Source organism: Neoarius graeffei, chromosome 27 (assembly GCF_027579695.1).
Source record: "Neoarius graeffei isolate fNeoGra1 chromosome 27, fNeoGra1.pri, whole genome shotgun sequence".
NCBI classification, from domain to species: Eukaryota; Metazoa; Chordata; class Actinopteri; order Siluriformes; family Ariidae; genus Neoarius; species Neoarius graeffei.
In genome coordinates this window covers 38789171-38804991 of record NC_083595.1, presented here as the reverse complement: position 1 = coordinate 38804991, position 15821 = coordinate 38789171, and the positions used below count along the sequence as shown (strand labels likewise).

The 15821-nt window shown below is 41.4% G+C and overlaps 1 protein-coding gene across 8 annotated transcripts in view; it reads right to left on the bottom strand.

Annotated features, from left to right (window-relative positions):
- The window catches only part of madd (MAP-kinase activating death domain), a 178246-nt gene that overhangs the window by 68091 nt on the left and 94334 nt on the right, over positions 1-15821 (bottom strand). For all 8 annotated transcript variants that reach the window (XM_060911682.1, XM_060911686.1, XM_060911689.1 and 5 more), the window contains 4 exons: positions 7276-7379; positions 6961-7163; positions 4375-4628; positions 4031-4170 (listed from right to left, as the gene is read on the bottom strand). In XM_060911682.1, the coding sequence (XP_060767665.1) occupies positions 4031-4170; positions 4375-4628; positions 6961-7163; positions 7276-7379 (701 nt within the window). The remainder of the gene's footprint in view (positions 1-4030; positions 4171-4374; positions 4629-6960; positions 7164-7275; positions 7380-15821) is intronic.

Here is a 15821-nt window from a genome sequence, read left to right as displayed (position 1 = left end):
ACTAAAGAAACGGTTAAAAATCTTGGTGTTTTCATTGACAGCGAGCTAAACTTTGACAGTCACATGAAAGCAATCACTAAAACGGCATTTTATCACCTAAAAAACATTTCCAAACTAAGAGGACTTGTGTCAAAAAATGATCTGGAAAAACTTATACACGCCTTCATCTCTAGTAGGGTTGATTACTGCAATGGCCTTTTCACAGGCCTGCCAAAAAAGACCATCAAACGACTTCAGCTGGTTCAAAATGCAGCGGCGAGGGTTCTCACACGAACAAAAAGAACAGAGCACATTACCCCAATTCTAAGGTCCCTTCACTGGCTTCCAGTAAGCTACAGAATTGACTTTAAAGCATTGCTGCTGGTATACAAATCTCTAAATGGTACAGGGCCCAATTACCCCTCTGATATGTTGCAGCGGCCTAACCCAATCAGATCTACCAGATCGCAACAGAAAAATTTACTATTAAAACCAGTTGTTAAAACAAAGTGTGGTGAAGCAGCTTTTAGCTACTATGCAGTACAGCTATGGAACCAACTGCCAGAGGACATTAAAAATGCTCCTGCTGTTGGCAGCTTCAAATCTAGGTTAAAGACCAAGCTGTTCTCAGATGCTTTCTGCTAAATTATTAATATTGTCTTCTTTACATTCTTTATAATCTTTACTTCTCTGCATGTTTTAAATTTACTTTAACTTTATCCTATTTTATTCTTTTTTTTTCCCTCCTTCTTTCTTTCTCATCTTATTTGAACTACTACATTTTATTATTTTATTTTTACTATTGTTTAATTCTTATTCTTTTAATTTCTTTTAATTCTTTTAATTAATTGTTTTAGAATAAAAATAATTACGTAAATTATTTTATGCAATTTTATTTCTCTATTGTTTACTGTTTTTGTTTTTACTTCTGTAAAGCACATTGAACTGCCATTGTGTATGAAATGTGCTATATAAATAAACTTGCTTTGCCTTTAAACAGTGTAACGAGAGCGCTCCGAGAGCACAATATCCCCCGCTGGCAACTATGCCATAACACTGGTAAAATGCAACTGAATTGAACGAAATTGCAATACGCGTATTCCCGACATACAACAAAGAATCCTGTCAGGAGGAGGTGATTTCAGAAGGCGAGTACCCTTCCTTGGACGGACATCTCGACGACATAACGCCCCTTCGGGCCTTTCGGCCAGCGGGGGATAAAAATTCCGAGGGAAGTTGATTTCAGAAAGCAAGCACAACCTTGATGAAATTGCCAAAGTACAAGTTTGTTAATAATCAAGGGCGTAACTCTGGGAAAATGTGCCCAAATTAGATGAAATTTCAAAATGCGTATAACTGTCATATAACGAAGCCAAGTTCGGTGAAATTCCTCCACAAATTTTAAGGGGAGTTGATTTCAGAAGAACGTACACCCTCATGAAATTGTCAAAGTACAAAGTTCAGGGTTTCTGCAGGCTTGAACAAATTCAATTTAAGACTTAAGACCATAACAGGTTAAATTTAAGACTTATGCCGCACAAAAAAAAAATAAAGAAAACTGGGAGAGCCTGAATCACTTTCAAAATAACAAAATTTATTATCATTCACCAATGAACTCATTACATCCCTAGAGTGCACGCTTGCATTAATGAGGAACAGAAACATAACATGAAGTGGAATGTTACGGCATTAGATCACTGACAAACCGACTAAAGTGGGGGTGTGGGGTGGGGTGGGGTGGGGGGGGTCAGAGAGGGAGAAAGGGATGTTAGGAAAGGGTTTGAAAAAGTTTGAAAACCACTGCATTACGCTAGATCATTAACAAATTGATTAAATGGAGAGAGAGAGAGAACTACATTGCCGCAGCGGAACGTTTGGGCAATGTTAGAATCGGGAAACATGGCGTGAAAAAGCTCCCCAATCTTGTCATTGCTTTTATACGAGTGATGCATTGTCACGGTGTTTAAAATCCACAACACTTCAGCTTTTAAAGTTGCAGTGGAGCCAAAGACATCCCGCAAATCACTTGAGGATGAGGCATTCGATTCCGTACGGTTTGTGTGTTGTAACGTGACAGTTCGCACGGAGTTAGCTGATACACCGTCTCGAGATGTGCTTGGACCTGACAGCGGTGAACAAAATTGAGCGATGGCATGCGATTGTTGCAGACTTCTATGGGCAGCCTGGTGCTTCTCCGCTTTCGCGTGCGATTCCAGTGCCTTTACACCCAGGGTGCCGAGTTTGAGTGTTCTTTTGCACGATGTGCAGTACGCCTCAAACGGATTGTTTGGTACACGTTTTAACCAGTCTACGAAATCATTGCTTTCAAGCCAGCAGTCGTTACACTTGCATCTGCCCATTTTGCTACAAACCGTGACAATCTCCCTCGCTTCTTTTAGGCTCTACTGTCTAAATGCGTGCGTACCATGCCCTGTGCATCACCATGCCAACCGGGCTAGACGCCGGATTCCACTGTGTCTCATTTGTAGTTTGCAGCGTAGCCTACTGATACCAAGTAGGCCTAGCCTATATGACTAATTATGAATATCACCAACGCATTTACTGTAACAAAAAAAAGCGAATGGGGTAAATGGACGTAAGGATTTAAGACTTCACAAAATTACATTTAAGACCTACAATGCAAAATATGCTCGGATTTTAGACTTTTTAAAGGAACAGTCCACCGTACTTCCATAATGAAATATGCTCTTATCTGAATTGAGACGAGCTGCTCCGTACCTCTCCGAGCTTTGCGCGACCTCCCAGTCAGTCAGACGCGCTGTCACTCCTGTTAGCAATGTAGCTAGGCTCAGCATGGCCAACGGTATTTTTTGGGGCTGTAGTTAGATGCGACCAAACTCTTCCGCGTTTTTCCTGTTTACATAGGTTTATATGACCAGTGATATGAAACAATTTCAGTTACACAAATTGAAACGTGGCGATTTTCTATGCTATGGAAAGTCCGCACTATAATGACAGGCGTACTAACACCTTCTGCGCACTTCGGCAGCGCACTGATACGGAGCTCAGATATCAATGTGCTGTCGAAGCGCGCAGAAGGTGTTAGTACGCCTGTCATTATAGTGCGCACTTTCCATAGCATAGAAAATCGCTACGTTTCAATTTGTGTAACTGAACTTGTTTCATATCACTGGTCATATAAACCTATGTAAACAGGAAAAACGCGGAAGAGTTTGGTCGCATCTAACTACAGCCCCAAAAAATACCATTGGCCATACTGAGCCTAGCTACATTGCTAACAGGAGTGACAGCGCGTCTGACTGACTGGGAGGTCGCGCAAAGCTCGGAGAGGTATGGAGCAGCTCGTCTCAATTCAGATAAGAGCATATTTCATTATGGAAGTACGGTGGACTGTTCCTTTAAATTAGGATTATCAAATTTTAGACTTTTTAAGACTCCGCGTAAACCCTGAAAGTTATTTAATCAAGGGTCAAAACTCTGGGAAAATTTTCACAAACAAAGTTAAATCGCAATCTGCGTATTACCGTCGTATAACAAGGCCTTTTGCCAAGCTTTGAGAAATTCGTCCAAAAATTGTGACAGGAGTTGATTTCATAAGGGGGGGGGGAAACAACTCCTGAAACTGTCAAAGTATAATTTTGTTAATCAAGGGCTGTAACTCTGGCAAAATGTGACCCAATTTAATGAAATTACAACATGCGCATTACCGACATATAACAAAGAATCCTGCCAAGTTTTGTGAAATTCCTCCAAAAATTGTGACCGGAGTTGATTTCATAAGGGAAAAAAAAAAAAAACCCACACTCATGAAATTGTCCAAGTATAATTTTGTTAATCAAGGGCTGTAACTCTGGCAAAATGTGACCCAATTTAATGAAATTACAACATGCGTATTACCGACATATAACAAAGAATCCTGCCAAGTTTTGTGAAATTCCTCCCAAAATTGTGAGGGGAGTTGATTTCAGAAAGCAAGCACCCTTCCTGGGACGGACGGACGGACATCACCAAGACATAATCCCCCTTCGGGCCTTTCAGCCAGCGGGGATAACAAAAGGCAGCCACTCACTTGCAAAAGACATGAGTCCACCGAAGCCATCGCCACTGTTGTTCGAGATAGTGGAGTTGGGTGAACTGTTCTTAGAGTCTCCTTCTCCATCACACTCGCCTGGAAGTTTCAGGCTGCTTGGCCTCAATGGGCGAGATGGCCTACACGTGCACACACAAACACACATGCTCAGTGTGCTCGTACGCACAAACATACTAAATGCTGATGTCCTAAAGCCAGGCAAGGTTAAAAGCGTCAAGTGTCCACAGGTCATTGATTTACACACTGATAAAAGCATTATTCTTATTAAAATTCATAGTCATAAACTCCAAATCGGTGCCTGAGAGACAGACAGACACACATACTTGTTTCCATTGACATTCTGGTGAAAGCGTGGCGTGTAGCTCTCCTCTTGCTCCTCACTGTCAGCCTCCTCTTCTGCAGGGAAGCCATACTGCGGCTCAAAATATGGGTTATCATACTCTCGCTTCTTACTTGTAGAGTCCATAGGCATCGGCTCTGGGCTGGATCGAGTGAACGGTGGGAGACATAATCCAGGGACAGAGTTTTGCAGAGCCACACTAGCTGATGCCTCAATCTCAACAGGCTCAATCGGCTCCTGTTCGGGGGAGGGGAAAAAAAACAACAACAACTGGTTCCTTAAATTGGAATTAACCATCGCTTATTATGATCTGAAAAAAAAAAGGAATCCATAAACTCAAATCTACACGAATGTCTCATCTCATTATCTCTAGCCGCTTTATCCTGTTCTACAGGGTCGCAGGCAAGCTGGAGCCTATCCCAGCTGACTACGGGCGAAAGGCGGGGTACACCCTGGACAAGTCGCCAGGTCATCACAGGGCTGACAGAGACACAGACAACCATTCACACTCACATTCACACCTACGCTCAATTTAGAGTCACCAGTTAACCTAACCTGCATGTCTTTGGACTGTGGGGGAAACCGGAGCACCCGGAGGAAACCCACGCGGACACGGGGAGAACATGCAAACTCCGCACAGAAAGGCCCTCGTCGGCCACGGGGCTCGAACCCGGACCTTCTTGCTGTGAGGCGACAGCGCTAACCACTACACCACTGTGCCGCCCTCTACATGAATGTAAAAGAAAATATTGCGGTCATGATCTCTCCCTTCCTGCTTCACGTCTTCAATGGGTTTTTGATTTGGACTCGTCTCCATTTGTTGTTACTGGTTTCTTCTCCAATTGCATTTAACTGGACATCATTTCCTTTCATTTACTGGTGCATTTAAACCGCACCTCCCTCTGTCTTTCTCAGTATATAATTCACGTGTGTTCACTTCCAAGTTTTAGAAAAGTTTTCTTTCCTTCTTTATTTCATAAAGGTTTTCTTCCTTATTTCCTGATTATGGATTATAATTTTTTTTTTTTTTGTACTTGGCTGTGTTCTGACCCCCCAAAAAATGGATGACAGTTACTGAATAGCCTATAATGAAGACGCTTAAATCAAGCATTGCCTCTAACTCTCGTTTGTTAAACTTCCCCCATTTGATTACAAAAACATCAATTCGTTCAAACCTGAGTGAATTGAATTTGCCATTTAAATGGCTTGCTTGTAGCAGCCAAAGTTTATCCCTTTACTCTGCGCGATGATTCAATTGCTCACAGGAGATCTATGATGTGCGAAGTCAACTGAAGCTGTTGAACAATTCCAGCCAGAAACAAATGCACATTATTAAAATAGAAATGGCTACTTTTCAGGAACAGAATAAATCACGGTAAGCTAGTTACAAAGCCTTTTTATTTAACTGCATGTGAATTTGTTGAAAGCGCTACGAACGGAAATATATGCTCGCTTCTTTAGCACAATTCATTTAAAGAATCATAATGAAGGTCACACTGATGAAACAAATAGCATGCTTGATCACCACAAAGCAGACTAGATAAATAAAAATGTATATTATATGCTGGGGTACCATCACTTATGCATGTGTCTCCCAAACGCACAAAAACTGTAAATCACACTGGCACGCTCCCAAGTAGGGATGGCGAAAACTAAAAAAATCTTGACCGACCACCGAGCCTCATTAGCCGGTTAAAGTCGGTTAACCTACGAGTTTAAACAGGGATGCAAACGGCTCGTGCAGATCCGATTTTTTTTTTGGGGGGGGGGGGGGGGGGGGGGGGGGGGTGTTGGAGTGTCTGAATAATTTCATCAAAGTAAATTCTGTATTAAAATTACTACATAAGCAAATGCCGTTACAGTCCATGAAAAAGCCGTGAAAAAGTCGGCATCTGCGCCTTTAGTTTGTGTGGAGAGATATGATCTGCAATAACATGCATTGTTGGCTACAGACCGAAACATACTTTCAGAATGCACTGGCCAAGGCAGGACTAAACTCCATGTGCCTTCTAATAATAATTTAAAAAAACCAAAAAACAAAAGTAATTTGTAAGCTAAAAAGCCTGTGTCTACACTTTTTTTTTTTTCCCGCAGAGTGGCAGCTGTGTTCAACTGGGGCGGGACATGACTGAATGGGTGTTTCTGATTTGTCAGCTATCTTTAACGAGGGCGGGACATGACTGAATGGGTGTTTCTGATTTGTCAGCTGTCTTTAACTGGGGTGGGAGGGCGGGACATGACTGAATGGCTGTTTCTGATTTGTCAGCTGTCGTCCTTACACCGCATGGCACGCCCCAAGCGTTTACAACACAGAATTCCAGGTTCTCCGCTCCAAAATCAGCAGCTTCAAAACGATTGATTTTTTTTTTTTTTCACCGACAACCAAAAAAAAATTAACCGGTTGACGTTGATTCGGTCAACCACCGGTCAAACGGTCATTGGTTAACATCCCTACTCCCAAGCATGTTGGCTTTTTCACAATTGTGCCCTTTTTAATAAAATGCTCTTAATGTTGCTGTGAACGTACTGACAACAGCATTCTGGTTCAAAAACAGACAGCAGTACTGACATGATTCACTCCCTGGATGATGGTGCTGGGACTGGAGCTGGCTGTGGTGCTGGAGCTGGAGCGGTGCGGCTGGCCATCTACGGCCTCGGCAAAACCCTCGACCTCGGACCCGTGCTCCTCGCTCATACCCTTGTACTCCTGGAATTCATGGATTTCCACTTCACTAGCATCCTCCAGTGCTGCATGTGTCAAGGGATCAACATCTGCAAGAGACCCAGGGGAAAAAAAAAAAAATGCAGAACCTTTCTAATTAGAAAGAAACAAAGATAAAAAGGCAATTAGTGAAAAAGTCAGTGAGAAGGAAGCATAACGGACTTGGTGTGTCACCCTGGATGTCCCCTTTGATCATTTCATTCACAAAATCTCCCAGTGACGAGTAAGAAGAGCTGGAATCATCATACGCTTCGCTGTCACTTCCACTGCAACAAAACACAAAAACATACAGCATGTTCATTAGAAAAAAAAAATGTCATTAATAGAATGTTTATTTTGAGGAAAAAAAAAATTCACATTGCAAATACAATGAAATTTTTTTTTTTTGAGCATTGTATGCAGTGCATGAGTCCAAGACAAATTTCCCTTTGGGATAATAAAGTATATATCTATCAATCAATCAATCAATCAATCAATCAATCAATCAATCAATCAATCAATCAATCAATCAATCAATCAATCAATCAATCAAACCACATGCAAAGCTTTGCATCAAGTTTAACTCTAGTGAACATCTGCAGAACAGGAAATTCAAAATGGAGGACCATGCTATTTGTAGCGAGAGATTTTATTTAATATTTCCTGAAATTACTATAAAATATTCCATAAAAAGCAGGCAGGGTGGTACACACTGCCAACTGACAGGCTGAATTAGATGGTACAACTATCTTTAGTGCCTTTTGTGTTTATTTATGGTTTATGGAAAAAGTTTTGCCAAAAGCCAAATGAGAAAAGTTAGCGATTAACATAAATTGCAACAAATTTCCAACGTACAAAACTGTGTGTACAGTTAGTCTGGCTAACGAGACTTCAAAGCTCTGCGAGCATTTGGTCTGGCAAAGATATTAAGCCCAACCGTTTTCCAAAGTGCGTGGTTGACCCGCCTCCCTGAAATGCCTCAGTTTGCTACTGGTCGAAGCCAGAAAAGGCTGTGACGAAGCTTAAACCAATCACATCACTCTTTCCTCTGACGTATGCGACGCGACGGGGCTAACTGGTAGATTAAACTCTTACCGAAGCCGGTCGGGAGCAAGGCGAAAACGTCCTTCCTTTCAATAAATACCTCCAGGGCTGCTCTTTGCTCCGTTTTCAATGAGAACTTGCTCCATGTTCGTAATGTTTCTAGTGAATGAAGCGCTTCCAGCATAGATTCTGTAAACAATCTATGGCTTCCAGTCGCAGTTCTACTACGTCAGTGCCTTGAACACGCCTCTACCCAGGGCCGTTGGAGATGCTCAAAGTTGATTGGCTCCCGATTTTTCGGGAGCTTGGAAGAGCTGGAGATAGCTTGCCTGGCCAGACTAAGCTCGCAACAGGCTCTCATGTTGCGTCATGCTTAGGATGGGCGGGCCCAGGCTAGTGTACAGTATCAGTCAAAAGTTTGGAAACACCTTCAAATTCGATGTTTTTATTTTTTTTTTCTATGTTGTAGAACAATACTGAACTCATCAAAACCATGAAATAACACATGGAATTATATGGTAAACAAAAAAAGAGTGTTTAAAAAAACAGCGTGTTTCATCTTTTAGATTCTTCACAGTCGTCACTATTTACCTTGATAACAGCTTTGCACACTAGTGGCATTATCTGAACCAGCTTCATGAGGTAATCACCTGGAATGCTTCTCAATTAACAGGTGTGTCTTGTCAAAAATGGAATTTCTTGCCTTCTTAATGCATTTGACACCATCAACCAGTAAATAATAAAAATACAGTAAATAGCCCTGTTCGACAACTGTAGTAATCCATATCATGTCAAGAACCACTCAACTAAGTAAAGAGAAATAACAGTCAGTCAGTACTTTAAGACACGAAGTGTCTTAGTTACCGTATTTTCCGGACTATACGTCGCTCCGGAGTTTAAGTCGCATCAGCCAAAAAATGCATTATGAAGACGAAAAAAAAAAAAACATATACGTCGCACCGGACTACAAGTCGCACTTTTTAGAAGGGTTATTCTATCCACAGAATCTGTGATTCTATCTGATAAGCGGCGCGTGGTTACTGCGCGACTGCATTGTTTATTTAATAAACGAACAGCTGAGCAGTGATAACGCGCCCTTTGCCCTGTAAGTAGCCTAGTCTGATTATTTTAAATATCTACTACTATCTTTAATACTATCACTATCGTTATTACTAATAGCCTATATTATTATTATTATAACTAATATTAGTAGCCTATTACTAATCGTTACTATCATTATTACTCGCGGTGAAGAAAAAAAACAAAAAAACAACATATATACGTCGCACCGGAGTATAAGTCGCATGGCCAGCCGAACCATGAAAAAAAGTGCGACTTATAGTCCGAAAAATACGGTAATTAAAATAAAGAAAAAACATCGAATTTGAAGGTGTTTCCAAACTTCTGACTGGTACTGTATACGTAGGACTTGATTTCATTCTCCTACATTATTATATGGCACAAGCTACTTCCGGGAAAATCGTGCAATCTGACTGGTTCGTTGGCAGCCAGAATTTTCCTGTAATGCCCATGGGTGATTACGGACTTCCTTTCCAAGATGTCAGTTTTCAATGTTGCAAAAATCAAATAAAAACCAAAACGACGACCCAAAAAAAAACAAAAAACAAAAACCATTAACTGGAAATTAAAAACGGCTGAAACACAAAAGACAAAACAGGTCACGGAGTTATTGAAGAAATGAGCGACGAAGAGCATTCAGAATCCACGAACAGTGAACAGAAATTCAGTTTTAAACTGCTAGCCATTTATTCTGCATGTGTGACCCAGCTATGTTACAAATATGGCGTGACTGAAAGCAGCGTCACGCCTCATTATAATGATTGTCTATTCTAAAGTGCATATCACGGGTAAATTCAGGAGCAAGATCAATGTAATGCTCCTATTTTATATTAAACTTTGGTCAAATATCTGTCACATTTTGCGCAATTTTTTTACCTTGCGCAATACCAGAAAAATTCAGTTGAAATCAAGCCATTTGAGGTGAATTGGTCCGCCTCTGAAAAAACTTGGCATTTGGATTTCCCGGGAAACATTGATTTTCGTGACGTCGCGTGCGGGACGCCTCCCTCTGAATCCTACGTCAGCGCTGGTTTGTTTATGAGAAAACGACCTGGTGGTTTTCTGCAAATTTCTTCAACGTTATCGCGTAATTATTAAAATGGTTAACAGATGTATCGTAGGAGGGTGTAGCAACACCAATCATGATGGGATTAGTACTCATCGTTTCCCAAAAGACCGGACAATGAGAGAGAAATGGGAGCGCTTGGTCTACACAGGCTGTGCACTGAAACCGTGCAAAGCTCGCGCAGCCTGCTGGCGCTTCCGCACGTGACGTCACGAATCTGGCTCCAGACTCCGTTGGGATTTTTCCAGACGCATTTTGTTATTTTATTTTTTTCTGCTGGAGACAGATGGCCTTGTGCAAAATTACCCTTCTGGAGGAGTGTGTAAAGGGACATACTTTCATTAAAAAAAAAAAAAAAGAAATTGGTCCAGACAGGGTTCTTACACTTTCCCCATGACTTTTCCAAAACCTTTTACTGAATTTCCATGACTATCGCTGGTTCATCACTGCTCATCGCATTTATAGCACAGCCCCCAACACTAGTTTACATAGCAGCCCCCCTCATGCACAATCGCATCATACACATACCTATTTCACGTCACCATTCACAACACTGTTGCCCCCTTTCTTCACACACACAGACAACTACAGTACTGTACCTCATGCCCCTTCACATTACATAAGTATACACCCACAGTCCATGTTTCCCCAAATATCCAGTCCATCTGTCCCAAACCCATAGCCCATGCTCTCAGCAACCCACCCCCTGCCCAGGCCCAACCCCATAACTTTGTAATTTGTGCATTACAAGCATTTTGGTACTTTGGCACTACGACCCCCCCCACATATGCACACAGGCAGACTACTGAAATTTACAGGTGCTTTCACAATGGGCCTATATTGTAATTTAACCACTGCCTAAATGATATCGTAAATGCGGAAAAGAGTTACAATTTGAAGACAACATTGAATGTCTATTTATTTCTGTGTTCAATCAGTTTAATCAACAACATTTACATCCAAATCCAGCAAGGTCCTCAGGGCCCTACACTGAATATTAAGCATCGCCTAAATGGTATCATAAAAAAATGAAAATAGAGGGTGAAAATCTGAAAAAGTGGAATGTCTATTTCCATCCCTTTCCTATAAATTTAAGAAAAATAAAATCAATTGTGACATCCAAATTCAGAGAATACACAAGATTAAGAAATGGCTAGGCTAATATGGCTTCACCTACTACAAATTAAGTCTTTTTATCCTTTAAAACGCAAAACTCTCAAGAGTCATAAAACCAAGGATATTATCCAATCCAATATCTTATTTACCATCTGTACACGCAAAAAAAAAAATCAAACATCAAACGAGAGCTCCAGGGCTCCAACATCGTAATTCGCCCCGAGGCGAGCCGCGGCGCTCCGCTTAGGTTTCATTTCTATCCCGGGCTCCAGCCCGACTTTGGACGCCCGTAGCTCGGGCAGGGGAGGTCCCAGCCGCCCCACACTTCGCAGCCAGAGACCTCTGCCCTCCCCCCAAAGAACCAGCGTGGGCAGGGCGCGCTAGCCCCGCGCCTCGGGACGTAATTCGTCACGGCGCTCCGCTTAGGTTTCGTTTCTATCCCGGGCTCCAGCCCGACTTTGGATGCTCGTAGCTCGAGCAGGGGAGGTCCCAGCATCCCCAAACTTGACGCACCACGCCTAGCACGCTACAACTACTAGCACGTCGCACGTTACGAGGAGGGTGTGGCCAGGGTTGCCAGATGTGACTGATGATTTCCAGCACAAAAAATGCTCAAAAACCACCTGGAGGCACTAAAACCTGCCTAATTTGAAAACCGCCCAATCTGGCAACACTGGGTGTGGCAGTCAACAGGCATAGCCAGTAGACTACACAGACTGCACTAGACAACATTTCCAAGACAACTCGTGGCGATTTACATTACGGCACATCAATTTTATAAAGATAATCGATGAAACACTAGATAGATTTCCATGACTTTTCCAAAACTTCTGAACAAAATACTTTTTTCCAGAACTTTTCCAGGGCCTGGAAATTTAATTTTAAAATTCCAAAACTTTTCCAGGTTTTTCATGACCGTACGAACCCTGTCCAGAATATGCACTTTAAGCTGAGAAAAACAAACAAACAAAAAAAAGCAATATAACAAACAACTCATTAACCTCGCTTGCTCGGTCTTTATGGGAAAATATCAGACCGAGGTCTTTTTGTATGGACCGAGCCCGTACTGTTAAGACCTCGGGTCTGACATTTTCCTGTAAAAATCTTGCACCCAGTTAATAAGTAATGAATAAAGGGGAAAAGTGCAAACAATTCGAATTAATTAATGATGAGAAGATTCACATTAGTGCACTGGCATAAAAGTTCATAATGCAATTGTGCTGATTTAAATAAACTGCACTGGGTAGAATTTCAGATACAACTGCATGGTTTCTAACACCTTTGCATCGGTAAAATCCAATTTATTAATACATAATTAGTAGAGGCCCGATGCCTTTATTATTACCTCCGCTGACTGTGTTGGAGGAGGTTATGTTTTCAGCTCTGTTTGTATGTTTGTTCCCAACACAACTCAAAAAGGTAGTGAACAGATTTTTATGAAATTTTGAGGAAAGGTGAGCCATGGGCCAAAGATCAACTGATGAGATTTTGATGCAAATCCAGTTATGCATGTGGATCCAGGATTTTTTTTTTTTTGTCTGTTCTGAACATGACTCAAAACAGTGGACTGATTTTAATGAAATTTGGTGAAGAGCTTTAGTATTATCCTGAGTTGAAGTGACTGGATTTTGATATGTGGCTTAGCAGAGGTATGCACTCTACTGTGTGCCCTTCTACTTTAGAAATGTGACCAATAATTTTATATTATTTCCATTGATTCCTCTTCTCTAAACTGTTCCTCAAGCACACACTCCTCATCACCACAGACACAGAAATTATAGATGATATAAACTATACATTAGGGTGCATCAGTTGCCCCCTAAAAATGAAAAGTTCCTCCGATCATGACGCATTTTTGTTCTTATGTTCCTTTTGGTAAGAAAACACACACTGGGTGAAATATTTTGACAAAATTCAAAAGTTTAATGGTGGCACCAGGAGCTCAAAGTTATGGAAAAAGCTGACATTTTATGACTTCTGACAAAATTTCGATCACTTTTCATGAAACATTATGGCACCTTATAGAGTATACCAGATATCTTAGATACACATTTTTAGTACATATTCTAAATATGTGACCCCTCACCGGATCCAGGGACACATGTCGGCCGAAACGAATCCGAGATAATCACAAAAGAAGCATTTTTTTTTTAAATTTGTGATTTTTGTTTTTTTCCATCATGTGCAAGTTGAGATCTTGAAGAATGCAATCAGTATTTCAGATAATAGATTGTTTTGTTGGAAAAGCATACATTTTTTGTTGCAAATTGTCTCGTTTTTGTCAGGACTGTAGCCTGCTGGGGGGTGTGGGTAAATTACCATATGGGCCATTCACATGATGATTTAAGTCTTTTGGGTTTTTTTTTCGCGAATCAGCTGTATGATAGGAGCTGAGCGCATGGCTACTTAACCTGCATACAGGCATGTAATTTCACTATGGAATGAGTTACTAAACAGAGCGCAGAGGAGCTGAAACACCGCGAAGCAAACAGACGCACGGTAGTTACATCGGAGATAACCATTTCTAGCAAAAAAAAAAAAAACGCAACCTCGTTTTCCAGATTGAATGGAATACTTGAATGATCGGATGACACACAGACCGTTCTAGGATTACATTCCATCGGAGGCATTGGTGTGTGCAAGGCGCCGTTTCTCTTTCTGATGGGGTAAGTTTATTAATCTAAGGCTGTGTGGTTATTTTTGCACGTAACGGAGAGTGTTGTGGTTTGGTTAAGCCTAGGTCACAACCGGACGTACGATCTTTTGGTCGTGTGATTTTTGGCGTTTCCCAAATCGCTGCGTTTTTTTTTTTGTTCATGGAGAAAGACGCGCGTTGGCCGTAAGTTTGTCTTGCAACCTGAAAAACGTAAGCACCTGTAGAGTTTGTTTGACATGACAAAGAACCTCTGCGGCCGGTCTGCGGCTCGAAAATCAGCACATCACACGCGTGCTCTCGTGCGTTTCATGCGCGCTCTCCGTGTGTTTCTTGCATTTTTTGCATGTAGACCGGCCGTAGGAGCACATACGGCCGGTTGTGACCGAGGCTTTACATGAAACTAGTGTTGTGTTAGTTGTGTCATCATCGTGCTGTCTTTCTTTCTTACGGTGTGAGTAATTTTCCAACCACAAAACGTTGAAGTATACTTTAGGACTTATTTTTGTACTTCATAATTGTTTTGGGCATACTTTGCATGGAAGGAAAATTGACGTGGTGATCTTTGTTTACATGAAAGTAGTATCGTGCTAGCTCGTAGGAGGTAGGGCTTTCCTTAATGTCATGCAAATGAGCACCATTATGTGCCCGCCCTACACCCAGAGTAGCTGAGATGGAAAACTTTGAGGGCGATTTTCTCCCTTTTCTGTTTTAAGAGGTATACACTTTCAAAAGGCCACACATTCTTCAAATATTGTCAGATCTCCACATGGAAGGCATCAGTGGAAAGCTTAGAAACTGTACTTTCTGAATCTGTCAATAACTCAAAATGCCCCCGGGCCGACACGTGTCCCTGGATTCTGTGATCTGCCACATATATCATCAAGCACAGTTTGAGTTTTAGCTGTTCATTGAATCATTGTTCAAGTACTTTTAAACAATACAAATGTATTATGAATCACATTAATGCTTCTCAATCCCTTGCAAAGGTTCTTAACATGATCTCTGGGTCACAAGAAATCAATAAATGGAGTCCAGCATTGTGATTCAAACCTTACGCGAAAACATAAAATAAGCGTTTTTTGGCAAAAAAAAAAAAAAATGAACCTCATGGTGCCACCATTAGACTTTTGAATATGGTCAAAAAATTTTACAGGATGTCTTTATTGGCAAATAGGAACACCCAAACACAAATGCACCAGATTTTATGAAAGTGAGGGCAACTGATGCACCCTACTATGGACCCTTTTCACGTGACGTCACGACAAACGCGGCCGCCATTTTGGACATGAACTACCAGTAGTCTACCACAGCCAACAACGAGGAACGACGGCGAAGCATCGAAAGGAATATAGCCATCAAAGAAAGTTTTTACTTTCAGCAAGACTTCCATCATGCCATTATATTGTTGTGCACCTGGATGTAGTAACCATCAACACACAAGGCAAGATTTATCATTTTATCGGATCTCGACAGATGCTGACCGACGGAGAAGACGGATGGTCTCTAAAATATTGGCAAAATGATGTTTATTGACATAGCAATCATGCGTAACGGGAAGCATTTGCATATCCGAAGTGTTGTGTTTACATCAAAGATAAAATAAACCGATATGACGACGACTGCTGCTGCCAGGTTGGGGACACAAACTAGCAGAAAGGAAGTGTGCCAACAGTGCCAACACACTTCCTTTGTGGTCGATTCTGCTTTAAGGTAAGATGCATTTAATTATTCGTCTGCTGTGGGTTTGGAATCGGTAGCCTGACCGAT